Below are 15,075 nucleotides of genomic sequence, written 5' to 3'. Positions count from 1 at the left end.
AAATCTATAACTACATTTAATTTTCTTTTGATGTTAATTATAAAGTGCATAAATCCCTCTAATGGGCCAGTGCGACAGCTCAGCAGACTAAAGCACCTGCTTAGGCAAGCGCAGGGATCATGGTCTGATCCCTAGCACCACGTGCCACACCAGCCTGGCCCCTGGGTGCACGGAGCTGATCAGAGTCCAGGCATGGTGGCACATGCCTGTAATCCCAGTGGTGGAGAGGCTGAAAGCAGGAGGATCACTGCGTAGTGAGATCCTGCAACCACGAAATATAATATATAAATAAAACCCTCTAATTTCTCCACTATGCATGAAGAACGAGACAGCCTATGCTGCAAGCTTGCTCAGCATCTTCTCCAACCACTGCCATTCCAAGTGAGAGTCACATCCACCTCCTCTCAGTCCCTACTGCACAGTGGAAGAGAGGTAAAAACAGTCATGGGGTCACCTAACATTCTTAATTGCAGCAGCTCCACACGCTGTTGCACAGCAAACTGAGAAGCAGTCACTGTTTTCTTATAGGTAGGCATTATTAACATTACTTAGGGAGGGGGAGATAGGGGGCTGCTATGCTAAGATGGTGGGCAAAGATGCGTTCTCAGAAGGGACCAATAAAGAACACAGTCAAGAGGAGATGAGGTTTGAGTTGGAAAGTACAATGACTGTCGCGAGTGGATACCAGAGGACAGAGCCCACCAGAGGCATGTGGGTGCCACAACGGAGATGCGCGGTGGACCAAGGTCAGTCGGAGAAAAGTGATGCAACAGGTGGGAGTGTTTTCTTCCTTTGAGAAGTGATGCAGATTTGACAGCAAATAACTGAGGAAGACCTGGTGATGGCAATGACCGAAGGCCAAGGGTTCATTATCGAGACAACGTGGTGAGTTATTCGAGGCTTCTGTATGGAGTAGGGAATGGGGTTACAAGGAAGACAGCACCCAAAGCCTTTGCGAACCTGGAGGTGCCATCTGGAATTCATTTCTGTAGCTGATCTGCTGACCTGCGCTTACCACTCCTCTCTCAATAGAAGGTGTCCATGTGGCTTGCAATCCAATGTCTGAGGAACCCTGATGCCTACTTTGTATGTGGAGCTATCGGTATGGATTTCAATGTGTGGAGTATGTTTCTGGGACTTTTCATGGTATATAAGCTCCAAGCAAATGATTTAAGTGGCTACAGCTATACAATTTCAGGATGGCAACAAGTTCTTCTCAAGTTAGGCTCACATACTTGTGTACATTTGTTCCTTTCAGTCTTGCTGTCTTCATTTATAACAAAGAGGTAAGACCTGCTACTTCCTAGTCATTTCAATAGAACATCAGGAACATTTTTGGTTACTATTCTCAGCTGCACAAAGGTAAGAGTTGTAGCTGAGATTGTTCTTTCCTGACCACCTACTCCTACTATGCCTGGCTACCCTAGCACTTAAACAAGAACAAGTTCTTTCCTTTTCTCTGGTCAGGTAAAAGAAAAACACCCGCTGTTTGATAAGAAGAAAAGTATATTGATCTTATTTATCTTTGCTACTTGGACTGATAAATAAAGGTAGATAAAATGTAGATTAAAAATAAGACAGGCATAAATATGTAAGAAAATCAGACTCTATGCTATCCATAAATGAAATATACAAAGAAAATAGTTATTCCTTTCAAGGTTTTAATACATACTTAAAAATGAACAATGTAGTATTACAGTTTTGTAACAGTTTCTGTTAGATATGTGTATTTTTTTTTTCAATAAAATAGTCTCATGCTATAAAAGTCACCCTCAGTCAAGGTGGGACAAAGAACAACATATAGTAGAAATAAACCAAGTAATAAATTGGGTATAGATAAGGAAAAATATTATAAAGCAGTTACGTTGTTGACACAAAAGAAAAATAAAAGAACACACTTTTCTGTTTTTTGAAGGCAATTTCACAATCATTTCCAGGAATTCTGTGAGAATTTAAGGCCATTTGTTCTGAAGAAATGCTTTAATTTAGACACAACTTCACAAAACTGTAATTGTTGTAAAAACTGTACATGCAAAAACTCTTTACAATTAATTGTGGACAGGCAGGTCAGTACAGAGTCGTAGGTTATTTCACAAATGTGTTGTGCACTAAGTCACATGGTTGTAGATACTGAACTGGAAATTTCACAAAAGCCTCCAGCCTGTGCACCTTGGTGGAGAAGTGTAAAGGTGGTAACAAGTAATCCCAATTCAAGAGAGCCAGTATCCCTTTGAATTAAAATATCTAGACAAGATACAATGGAATAAAAAGTTTAAAACATCTGCTACATGATTCAGAGTTAAATATTATTGGTTTTAGTCCTTCTACACAGCATTACAATATAAGGATGCTACTTACACAAAGTAGTTTCTGTGCATTTATGGTGCAGTGTTAGACTTTTTATTATTTCTACTTTGAGCTACAAAACATAAACGGACCGCAGTCTAAATCTAGAACCCAAACTCCATGAAAAATGCATGTTGCTACAGGATACCCACCTGCTAAGCTTAAACTCTCGCACGTGGCCAATATTTCAGAGAAATTTATTACTAAGCAGATGTGGTTTCTTATGACAATTCAGCTACTCAGAAATCGGAAGCATCTTTCTTCTCTCTTATTTGCAACTGTGTTTGTCCAGACAGTCATTCAAAGAGATATTGCTCTGTGATTTATAGCTATTGCAATTTAGAAGACAAAGGATTCAATATTCAAAACTCTTATTCTTAAGAACAGTTATAAAAGTATTGAAATTTAAAAAGTAGTAACATGTAAACATTGATACAGAGAGACTGCTCTCCTCTACATACAGCAGTCAAGGACAATATTTCAGTTAAAAACAGAGTTTGTGCTTTTTCCCAACAATACATTGGAAATTAGCTGTTTTGTCAAAAAGGAAAAAAAAAAAAAAAAAAGTAAAGATTCAGAGAAGATATCCATATTTTGCTTCAAGCATTTAAACAAGTTTTCTGTCGCTCATGCAACAACCATATTTACAGTTTTGGTTTAGGAAGAGAATTTTGGATCCGAGAAAGCACATTAACTAGAACTGCTGAAACCAACCCGAGAAAAGTATCTCATCCCTGGTTCATGACGGAGCACCAGGTGCGAAACAGGAACTCAGCAGTTCTCAGTGGAGGGCGGATGACGCGGGGTGCCTCCTGGAGCACAGTCAGATCTGCGTCTGCAACACATGCGTGGGCGGGGTGTACGGGGGCGGCGCGGGCGACGGCTTGATCCCTCGAGCCCTCATGTAGGACAGAAACTGCTCGGGGATCTCGGCCAAGACATCTTTGGCCAGTCGAGCCATGCTCAGGATGTGGTTTCCACTTCGGTCAATGTAATCTCTGAACGGCACAAACTAAAACAGAAGCGAGAGAAGATGATTTCACATGACTGCGTGGGCACAACATCTGCACGTGTGAATATTTCATTGTCGGAGAAGTCTGGAAGCCCAGTGTAAGACTGAGATGACTAACAGTTATTATTTAAATATCTGACAGGATACACCTAACTACAACAGTAATCAGAACTTTTCGATGCGCACCTCACCTACAAAAGGGTATAGTTCTCTTGCTTGTTTGCCATCAGCCCCTGCAGGCTGCCGGCTCCTGCTTATGCATCACGTTGCTCCCTGTGTTCTGTAGTTCCGGGTTCTATGCCTACTTGCATCAGGAGAAAGAAGTTCACCTCTCAGGGGCTTTGCTTTCTATCAGATGGAATTATTACATATCAAACTAAGCTTCTGATGCAAAACTGTCTTCCTGCTGTAGCATGGGGAACAAATATTATCCGATTCAGTGTAATATCCAGCTGGTAGCAGAGGTATCACCACATGATTTTTTAATTATTACTTGGATATTACATGGTCAATGAATGTAAAATCCACATATCCACTAGCAAAATGAGCCTGAAATCTTCAGTACTTTGAATCTTGTCCCAGAGGTTGATTTTTTTTTTTAATATACCCAAGGTCTAAGGGTTTTTTTTTTTAATTCTAGTAACTTGTTAAATTTATTAGTATTATTTATTTATTTATTGTATTTGATACAGGGTCTCACTACACAGCTTGGACACATAGTGATCCTCCTGTTTTCAGTTTCCCTAGCACTGGGATTACAGGTGTGCACCACCACGCCTGGACTCGGTGGCCAGCTCAGTGCACCCAAGGGCAAGGCTAGTGCACCATGTGGTACCAGGGATGAACCCCGGTCCCTGGCCTTGCCTCAGCAGACGCTTAGTCCCCTGAGCTATTTCACCTGCCCTATTGGTATATTTTAAATACACATGATGATCACTTTCATCATAGGGACTTTGTACCTGTGCATGATTTATTTCAATTTCTCTTTTTTCCCTCATTCCCTTACCCTCCATTCAACCCCTCACCTTACCTCAAAAAGCTTTGTTACCCCTTTTTCCTTTCATTTCCTTTTACTTTCCTTCCTTTCTTGCTCCTCCACCCTGACTCCCCTTCCCAATTGTGCATTTTCTTCTATTTCATAATATCCCTTATATATTTGGTCCTCATTCACACTGGGCTTCTCACAGTAGAGAAACAAGGTGATATTTACATGTGTGTTTATTTCACTTTAGAGTATGGTCTCCAGTTCTACACATTTACCTATCAGAGTCTCAAGTTTATCCTCATTAATAGCTGAATAATACTCCTCTGTATAAAAAACCCACATTGCATTAAAAAAAGAACACTGGTACTCGGGCTGTTTCTAAGACTTAGCTATTACATGCGGGTCAGGGAGATGGCTCAGTGGAATAAGCACTTCCCTGGCAAGCGCAAGCACCTGAGCTCAATCCCCGGTTCTGGAAAAAAAAAAAAAAAAAACCTTCTCTAAGACTTAGCTATTACAAACTGTACTGCTATAAACACAGGTGCATATATATCACTGAGGTCTGATGCTTTCAATTCTTTCAGGAAGATACCAGGAAAGGAAACAGTTAGGTTAAATGGGCCCTAACATCCTAGTGTTCTGAAGAACCTCCACACTGACTCCCACAGTGGCTGCACCATCTGCAACTCGTTCTTCTTGTTGCCCCAGCAGCCTTTGCTGTTGGTTGAGTTCTTGACAAAACAGCTATTCTTTTCAGGGTGAGATGAAATCTCAGTGCTCTTCTGATTTTCATCTATCAAATGACTAGTGATATTAAATATTTTTTCATATATTGATTTTCCATTTCTACTTCTTCATTTGTGAAATGTCTGTTCATTTCAGATGTCCATTTTTAGACTGGGTTCTTAAATTTGGAGTGTTTGGCTGGTGAGATAGCTCAGCAGTCTAAAAAGCCTGCTTAGGCAAGCTGAGACAAGCACAGGAGACTGCAGTTTGATTCCCGGCACCACACGCTGCGCCAGCCTCACCCCCAGGGAGGGCGGAGCTGGGAAAAAAAAAGTGTCTGATTATTTTGAGTTCTTTATATATTCTAGATATTAGTCTTTTGTCTGAGGCACACTTGGGAAAATTTTTCCCACTCTGTGTGTTTTCTCTTCACTCTGCTATTTTCTTTTGATGTGCAAAAGTCCTTCATAAGATGAGATCCCCAGTTCTTAGTTCATGGTTCTATTTCCTGTGTGGTCTTGATTTTCTTCACAAAGTCTTTGCCTATGCCTGTCTTCAAAAGCTCTACCTATTCTATCTTCCATAAACTTTACAGTTTCTGTTTTAATATCTAGATCTTTGATCCATATTGATTTTATTCTACTACATGGTGAGAGTTATGGGTCTAATTTTTGTCTGTTGCATTTGGAAAGCCAGTGTTTCAAGTACCATTAAAGAGGCTTTCCTTCTTGCAGTGAGAGTGTCTGGTATCTTTGTCAATGATAAGGAGGCTGACTGTGCTTGGAGTTGTTTCTGTATCTTTCATTCCATTGAGCCTTTCCTTTTTTCAATAATTTTATTGAGAAACAAATAGCAGTGAGACGGTTTCATATCTGGTTAGTAGGACAGTTTCAATAATTAATACATTGCATATTGTTGTCCCAGTGGTTATTCATTGTACAAGATGCAGATATGATATTCTGTTTACAAACACTATTAGAACAAATCCTTCTATTCATTGAATTAAGAGAATGTAGCTGTATATCTCTCCTAACTATTTTGAATATACAGATACAAAATGGTCATTCATTTGTATCCCCTTTTTTTGTTTAGTTTTGTCAGAGAAGAGTATTCCATTGTCATTTAAATATTATAAGTGCATGAATCCAGCAAACTATCTCAATACAGTCCAGTAGGCCATAAAGTAGTGGGTTTTCTGTAAGACTGGCAATGTTAGAAGTTGTTGACTTGAGCCTTTTACAGCTCAGTATATTGATATGGCTTTACTTTTTATACTTCGTTTTTATACTTTTGTGCTGGATGGTTAAGACGAAGATAAAGGGAGCCAGGGAGATGGCTCAGTGGAATAAGTGCTTCCCTGGCAAATGCAAGGGCCTGAGTTCAATCCCCAGTTCCGAAAAAAAAAAAAAACTAAGATAAAGACAGACCTATATAACAACAAATGTAGCTTTTGTATCTGATAAGGTCAGTCAAGTCTCCTCAGGATTTATCCTGTAACCCTGTACTGCACTTTGTAGATCCTTGGTCAGTGTCAGCCATGTAGATGAGTCATGGCTGTTGCTTGACCAATTTGCTCTCTGTGAAAACCTAAGAGAAAGTTTTCTCTCCATGTGACTCTCCTTGGGCACACTATACATCATCAATCACATTCCTCTGTGGCTGCATAATCTCCTTGATCAGAAAACTTGGGGCATAACTGAGTTATATGATGTAGTACAGGTTCTCCTATGTCCTCAGTTTTCACTGACCTTGAAAGGCAAGGGCAAAAATGGTGGTGGACCTTTTAGCCCTTCCTTTTCTCCAATTTTTGATCTGTAAACTTGGTTGTTAACCCTCAAGAAGAGAAGCTTATTATTACCCTGCAACATATGTTTGGTTTACTGGAGTTATCTGTCTAAATATTGAACATCTTAGGCATAATGTGGAACAGGTATCTTCCATCAAGTATTGATGTGTTGAAATTTAAGACATTACAGAATATGAAGGAAACAAATTAAAAAAATAGGAATAAACATATTTTTACACAGAAATTTAGAAATCTAACCATATACAGCATTGTAGCAGGACAGTCCTGTGACTTTTTTTTTCTTTCTTGTGTCTTTTTATTACCTATTTAAAAAAAAAGAAAAACAAAAACAAAAAAAAACCCTTTTATTTGTGAGACAGTATGGTAATAATTGGTATGTCATGACATGAAGTATGTATTTAGAAGACCAGAATGACAAGCATTCCAAGCATGACCTTTCTATTACACATTGCTATCTTCAGTGCAGTTGCTTGGTTCACAGGTATCAGCATATATAGTTAGTCAGGGTAAGAATCCTACCAATTAACTGCTAGTTTCAAAATCCTACTGAAGATTCTCAGGATCATTGCCTTGCCCATCTTGTACATATAAATGTATGACTTTGCCCCTGTCATGTTTCCTAGCTTTTTTCATTCTCTCTCTTCATTGTCCAATCTTCAAGTTCTAGCTTTCCTTTTAATTGTGTTAATAACAACTGGGACCTCCTCTTATTAAGAAGTTTTTGCATGTCAAAAGAAATTACCAACAAAGTGAAAAGACAACTCACAACTCTGGAAAAAATCTTGACAAGTAAGCACTCAGACAAAGGTCTGCTTTCTATAATTTATAAAGAACTAAAAAACATTAGGGGCCGAAATTTAAAGACCCAGTCCAGAAATGGGCATCCGAGATGAACACACACTTTTCAGAGGATGAAATTAAAGAAGCAAAAACCACATGAAAAAATGTTCCATATCACTAGCCATCCATGAAATGCAAATTAAAACAACACTGAGATACTATCTTACCCCAGAAAGAATGGCTATCATAAAGAAATCAACCAACAACAACTGTTGGACAGACTGTGGGGAAAAGGGAACCCTTTTCCACTGGTGGTGGGAATGTAGACTGGTGCATCCATTATGAAAATCAGTGTGGAGATTCCTTAAAAAACTAGGACTAGAAATCTCATTCAAATCAGCTATTACCCTACTGGGAATTTTCCCAGAGGAACTGAAAACATCATATCACAGTGATATATGTGTACCTATGTTTATAGCAGCACAATTTGTGATAGCCAAATCTTGCAAACAACCAAGATGCCTGTCACCTGAAGAATGGATGAAAAAGATGTATTTTTATGCAATGGAGTATTACCCAGCTACAAAGAATGATAAACCTGAAGCCTTCACATTTAAGTGGACACCACTTGAAGATATACTTATAAGTGAAATAAACCAGACCCACAGGTGTAAATATCACATAGTCTCCCTGGTTTAAGAACTCAAAAGAAGAAATACAAATAGAAAGGTATGTCACAATTAAAAGGTGAGCCTTGTTTGTTACTGAAAATACCATCCTTTTTATTTTTGGGCTTTTTTTTTTTTTGTCTTTTTGAGAGAGAGTTTCCCTATGCTATTCAGGGTGGCCTTGCACTGTCTTTGTAGCCCAAGATGACCTTGAACTTATAGCAACCCTTTGCGTCAGCCTCCCTAGTCCAGAGACTAAATGCATGTACCACTCTACCCAGTTACCATGCTCTTTTTATCTCTGTAGTATGATTTCAAGTTACAGTTGTGATGCTTCCTGAATTGCCTCTGTTGCCCAGACTGTTTTGGTTTCGGGGTTTTTTTCCCCACTATTTTAGGTTTCTTCTGGTTCCAAATAAATGTTAGAATTGTTTTCTCTAATTCTAAGAGTTGAGATAATGGTATTTTAACTTTTTTATACCTACTATTTGGGAGTGAAAGGAAAGTCTTGACATGAGATTTTGGTATACTTATTTAAATATTATAATTCTTAGTTTTATATATTCTGGAAATAAATGCTCTTTTTTTTTTTTTTTTTTTTTTTTTGCTAGCTCAGGCTGCCTTAAGGGCAGGTCTGCTAAGGCAGGTGGAGGTGGGAATTGAACTGTGGTATCTTGTGCTTGACTGTGTTTCCATGAGCAGGTGATTAAACAACTGAGCTAATCGGCAGGCCCTCCCCAGAATGCTCTATCTTTATATAAGTAATTATGTGAGCCCTTATAGCAAACATCAAATGCTCTGGCAACAGTTTCCTTGAGTCTATTCCCATTTAGAATGGCTGCTTAAGGGCAGGCATGGTGGCACAAGCCTGACTCCCAGCACTGACTAGGCAGGCTGAAGCAGGAGGATTGCTGTACGAGGCCAGCCAGGTCTACAAAGTGAGTTCAAGGCCAGCCTGGAATGCACAGTGAAACTCTGTCTCAAAAAGACAAAACGCAAAACAAAAAGGGTGGAGGTTGCTTAATAAACACTGTGCTGTTTAAGGCCATTCGCTCAATCTGCCTATGATGATTCTTGAAGCAACCTCAAGTGATTAGAACTATTAATTCTATTATAGTTTGGGAGCAAACAAATTTTGATCTCCAGAGCTAAGGCATAGTGAAGACATTCTAGAATGTTGGAAAACTTTCAAGTGTAGTACTTAAAAGTTTAAACTAAATCATTCTTTTTCTCCAAAGAAAGAGAGAGCAAGAACATTTTCATCTCATAATTGTTTTTACATTTATTCTGAATTGCTCGCTTCTGACTAAAATGGTATTCAAGATGTGCTTTTATAAAGCAACTGTTATTAAGAAACATAAAATGATCAAATTGCTACATATAAACGAAGTTAAAATTTTAGGAAACTAAATCGCCAATGTAATTTTCTTTTGATGCAATGAAAGCATTCTCTTTAAAAAAAAAAAAAAAAAAAACAAGAAAATTACTTTTTTAAAAAAGACACTTTCCAGCAGAAGCACACCTATGTCACCATAATTCTAGCCTATCTTATTGTCATGTAGAAAACTCAGGTCTTAAATGCATGGGATAGAAGGGTGAAACGCCTTTCTCTCCTGAACGGCACTAGGTTGGGGGGGAGGGGCTAAGCATGAATATGGTCTTTTTTTTTTTTTTAATTTTATTTATTTATGTGTGTGTGTGTGTGTGTGTGTGTGTGTGTGTGTGGCCAGCTCAGCCCACCAGGGGGCGGGGCTGGCTGGCATGTGGTGCTGGGGGATTGAACCGTGGTCCCTGTGCTTTGCTAAGCTTGTTCTAAGTAGGTGCTTTAGACCACTGAGCCATCTCACCAGCCCCATGAATATGGTCTTTAGCTGAGAGGAGAACAAGGCAGATACGGACTCTGGTGAAGTTACACTGCCTAACTGTGATTAAAATATGAATTCTTAGCAAAAATAACAGAAGTACAAAAGAAAGACGAGTCAAGGTTTACTTTTTCTCTGAAACTAAAATTACAAAGTGAGAAAACAGTAGTCACAGTTGAAGGTTATTGAGAAAAAGGTAATTATAGTGGTATAGTTTACACTTAATCACACACATTTTAGAAGGTACACCATTCAAAAATTAATATTTAGTAACACTGATACACTTGGTGTACTATATATGTTGTTAACTGAAATATTTTTAAAAACTCCTTTATAGTTCTTTGAAAATGTATTGCTGGTAAGTTAATATTAGGAAACAAGTGTATCTCTGTCATAGTTGGTGCTTCTTTAGGAAAGGTGAGATCGTGATCATGTGTGTTCTTTATAAAGGTCTGATTCCTTTTCTTTCCACCACACCACGAATATTATACTCAACTCTTTTCCGTATTCTCAAAACTCTGGAATCAGACTTACATTTAAGGTCTGGTTCTACTACTCATGACCTGAATGTTCATGGCTAAGTTATTGTCTCGGTTACTTATCTCTCACTGCTGGGACAAAATACCCAACACCCAGAATTAAGGAAGGAAAGGTTTATTTTTAGCTCACAGTTTGTAGAGGTTTCAGTCCATACTCAGCTGGCTCCAAGGCACAGCGGCACACAGCACAGAGCAGCAGCTCGCGGTGGTAGAAAACAGCAAAGAGCAAAGGCGAAAGGGAGGAGCAGTGGCAGCAGTGGCAGAGGCAAGCCTTGCTCCTCTCCTTATACTGCCTGCAGGCTCTCTGCCCCAGGGAGGGTGTAGCACTCACACCCTTAATGCCAGCCTTGGCTCATGAATTCATCACAAACTCTAGAACCACACCTCAATAACTGCATGAGGCTTTGGGGGACAGCTACACACAAACCGTAACAGTTATTTTTCAACTTCTTCCTCAGTTTCCTCTTTCTTAAAAATGAAGATAATGATTATAATACCTACTTTATTAGGTAGCTGAATTAATTGATATTTAAGGGATGTATAAGTTTAAGCTCTGGTACCATATGTGATAGTGTCACTCACTGTCCTCATTACTATTACTATTCATTTACATGATCAAAATAAATCAGAAACTATTCTCTCTCAGAGCAAGTATTAAATACAAGGAATATTTTATCCCCTTTAAATTTTAGTGCAATAGCAGGTAATCAAAAATAATAATTTGCAACCTTCTATTGTTCAAAAAACTTACTGTTTTTACCTTTCTAAAAAGTGTGTAATAGCATAGAAATTTCAAAAATTAAAGTTAATAAAAATTCATTTTTAAGATATTCTAGAACAGTGATAGCAAATCTTTTAGGGCTTTCAGTGGCCCAATGAGCTCGCTGTGGAAAGTTGGCCACAGTTCTGCCACCACTGCTGTACAATGCCACAATTAAAGATGCACAGTTGTGTTCTTTGACCACACATAGTTTCAACCATCTTAGAAACCTACATCTAAAAAATTAATAAAGAAATTCTAGTTTTCAACCCAAGCTGAGGGTCTATATCATATTTTACTGAGGTCTGTGAGATGGAGGGGTAGGTCTAAGGTGCCACTTTAGTCCCAGTTTGAGAATCACTGGCACATCTAGTCATAGCCTGAGAACATACTCCACGCTACGTGTATGATGGGAGCTGAAAAAGATGTTCAGAACATTCTACTCTTTAAGCCTAAAGTATCTAGAACATTAAACTCTTCAGTCATGTCTTGAACTACTCTGTGAGAAAATGAAACTGACAAATGACTCTTCACTTCCTTTACATCTTCTTAGCATAAAATTTTACAGCTTTCAAAATGCGCAACTCAATTTTTCTCGAAAGATTGCTCATATCCTTCTAGCACTATGTTCTCCTACTCAGCACCTCAGATCACTGTTTATTTTCTCATCCAATCTCTCATTTCTGAGTCTGGTAGCTGAGAACCCTGAAAAACATTCCCACGCATTTGTGAATGCACTCTGACCATGAAACAACTTGGGCTCTGAAAATGTAGGCTCAACTTAGAAGAGTAAGTCCATTTTCACTTCTCATGACTTTAACACATTTATATGATGAATACAAATAAATGCATCCTCCTGTGTAGAAAATATGATATCCTTGATACTCCACATTTTTTTTTTTTTTTTGCCATGTACCCAGTGCAAGGAAAATGTTGCACATGGTTGCCCTAATGATTGGCTTTGCTACTTGCAAAAACTAGTTTGAGTCACTCTGGGCAAATGGGCTTTTAGTTGCTGACCTGCTCAATTTTGTTTGATTGTTCCTACTGTGTAGCGCTCCATTAGAGACTTGTTCAGTCTAAGCCTTGAAGGTTATTATTCTCCTTTTAATGGAAAATATGATTTAAATATAATTTTTAAGGAAATGATAGGCTGGCCAGCAACTGCAGGTAGCCAGGAAGAATGGGCCTGGCATTATGCACAATGACCATTCCACAGCACAAACAAGCAAACACAATGCCTACACATATATTGATTTAAGATGCTAAGTGTCTTTAGTTTTAAGATAACCATGATGGGAACCCATTCTGCTACTGTATATAGTATAGCTGCAATCTTAAAACAATAAGACATACGATCCGCTACAGGGTCGTGTGACAAGAGTGACATGCAAAATGCTTTCTTATTAGATTGTAAGGCTTTATTTATTTATTTTTTTGTAAGGCATTATTTATACACCACAAATATGAGTCATCACTGGAACCCCAATTATTCTGATATATTAGATCATAGTCATGTAAAAATGAGAAATCCCAATAAAATCATATATATATATATATATATATATATATATATATATGGCTCTTGAATACTTTTAGAAAGATAAAAATTATATGGGAACAAAGTGAAAGAAAGGAGAATTAGCTCAAGGATGGTGTGTAAACATTTTGGAGGAGTCTTTTTAGGATTTTTCAGGAGAAAACAACCATCTTTTCATAGCTAGATGAAATGAAACTCAGGCCAGGTGGCAGAGAATCTGAAATGGCATGTTGGTGTTTCCGAATGAAAACTATACAATCACCTTGGATAACCAGACATGTTAGGAGTAAGTTCAGATTCTGTTTATCTTTAGCTACGGATTATGGACAAGAAAAATTTAAACTTCATTTTTAGCTTTAAATAATATAGTGATCAAATTTAAGTCATTCTGTAGGGATAGGGAGATAGCTCAGTGGTGTAAGCACCTGCCTGGCAAGCACAAAGACCCGGGTTCAATCCCTAGTACAGCATGCCATGCCAGGCTCTGGAACCCCAGGCACACAGTGCTGGCCATTGACGCCAGGTGGGTGGTGCACACCTGTAATCCCAGTGTTTGGGAGGCTAAGACAGGAGAATCACTAGGAGGCTAATCTGTGTAGAAAGATGGTATACCAAATAAATAAACACATAGAAGATTAAAAAATATGTTATCAAGGATCAAGATGGCACAGGTCTATAATCCCAGCATTCTGGGAAGCTGAGACAGGAGGACTGCAAGTTCAAGGGTAGCCTTGGCAATTTAGAGACTTGGTGAGGTCCTGTCAAAAACAGGCTGCAGATAAAGCTCAGTGTGAAGGCCCTGCATACCATCCCTAGTGTGGCCCAACTAACTAAATGCAAACGTACATAATTACGCTAATACATATCTCTGTTGTTATGACTATCAGTGTTGACATCATACAACCTCATGGGAACACAGAAAAACCTGGAATCTACAGATAATGAAATAAAAGGGAACAGAGATTTATTGAATTGTTCATGCTTAGAGTGACATAATTGTATTTTTATAAATGATCTGTATCCGGTCTCAATATTCTGTCCAGGGCAGCATGTCTATCCAGACTAGCCACATAGTCATGAGCCTTAGTTTGCACTGGCGTAATATGTTGATCCTTGCCAAGGAAACTATTAATGTGAGCGATCTTGGCTACTTCCTAAGGAAGAAACTAATATTAAGTTTCTCTTTAGCATCATTTAGATGAAACTCTGAGATATGAAGCTTTCCTGGATCATTTTATAAAACAGCACAACAGCAATGTAACACATCTTAAAGGACTTCAAACTCATACTTCTATAATCTGATGTTTTGGGGAGATCGTGACAGCTATTAAATAAGGTGTAATTATTTAGACTTAAAATTAGGATGATGAGGTTCAGGTGAATAATTATGTGACTAATTATGGAAAAAAACTCCATGACATCACCTTATGCCCTTTCTCACAACCATTTAGCCTAGTCATTTACTGTATGTGTTTTTCATTCTGCTAAATCTATTAGGTCAGAAAGTTTAATATGTCTAAAATTCTCATTTTAAAAATTCCTATAGTTGTTATAATATTTAATTTTGCTGACAGATGAACTTTTTTTTTTTTTTACCTCAGTGAACATTACTCCTTATATGGTCATATTCATAAATTATATTTTCTTCCTTAATCATTTTTTTGCACATTGTATAGAATTCTATTTCAGGAATGTATTTGGTTATATCAATTTTCATGCTACTGCTATTTATCCTGCAGAACACCGAAATGAAGAGTATGTGTCCAACTCATCCCACGTGAGGCTTTGTGCCCGATTCTGTAGGACTGTGGACAGTATTCTCTTCATGGCTGTGTTGCAGGAGGGTGTGGCAGGGGTACGGGCCATTGTTCTGCAAGCAACACTGACGCCCACTCTGCTGGCGCCTCTAAAAAGTTTCCACCACACGCTGCGGTGACACCAAGACACCTTCCATTCCCCTCTGAAGAGGTGGGGCTCAGGACCCGTGTGCCTTCCTCTCACAGCCAAACACAGGGACTCACTGAAGCAAACATCTACCTTGCTGTCAAGT

At 38.5% G+C, this 15,075-nt stretch overlaps 1 protein-coding gene across 1 annotated transcript in view; it reads right to left on the bottom strand.

The window, feature by feature from the left end:
* Positions 1 to 1,651: 1,651 nt before the first annotated feature.
* The window catches only part of Cpne8 (copine 8), a 250,510-nt gene continuing 237,086 nt past the window's right edge, over positions 1,652 to 15,075 (bottom strand). Inside the window, exon 21 of the mRNA XM_023711426.1 lies at positions 1,652 to 3,358. Within this exon, the coding sequence (XP_023567194.1) occupies positions 3,170 to 3,358 (189 nt within the window). The 3' untranslated portion in view covers positions 1,652 to 3,169. The remainder of the gene's footprint in view (positions 3,359 to 15,075) is intronic.

The sequence above is a fragment of the Octodon degus genome, unplaced genomic scaffold (genome assembly GCF_000260255.1).
Source record: "Octodon degus isolate 3935 unplaced genomic scaffold, OctDeg1.0 scaffold00021, whole genome shotgun sequence".
NCBI lineage: Eukaryota > Metazoa > Chordata > Mammalia > Rodentia > Octodontidae > Octodon > Octodon degus.
The sequence above is the reverse complement of the archived record's forward strand: the minus strand, read 5'-3'. Positions and strand labels throughout refer to the sequence as shown.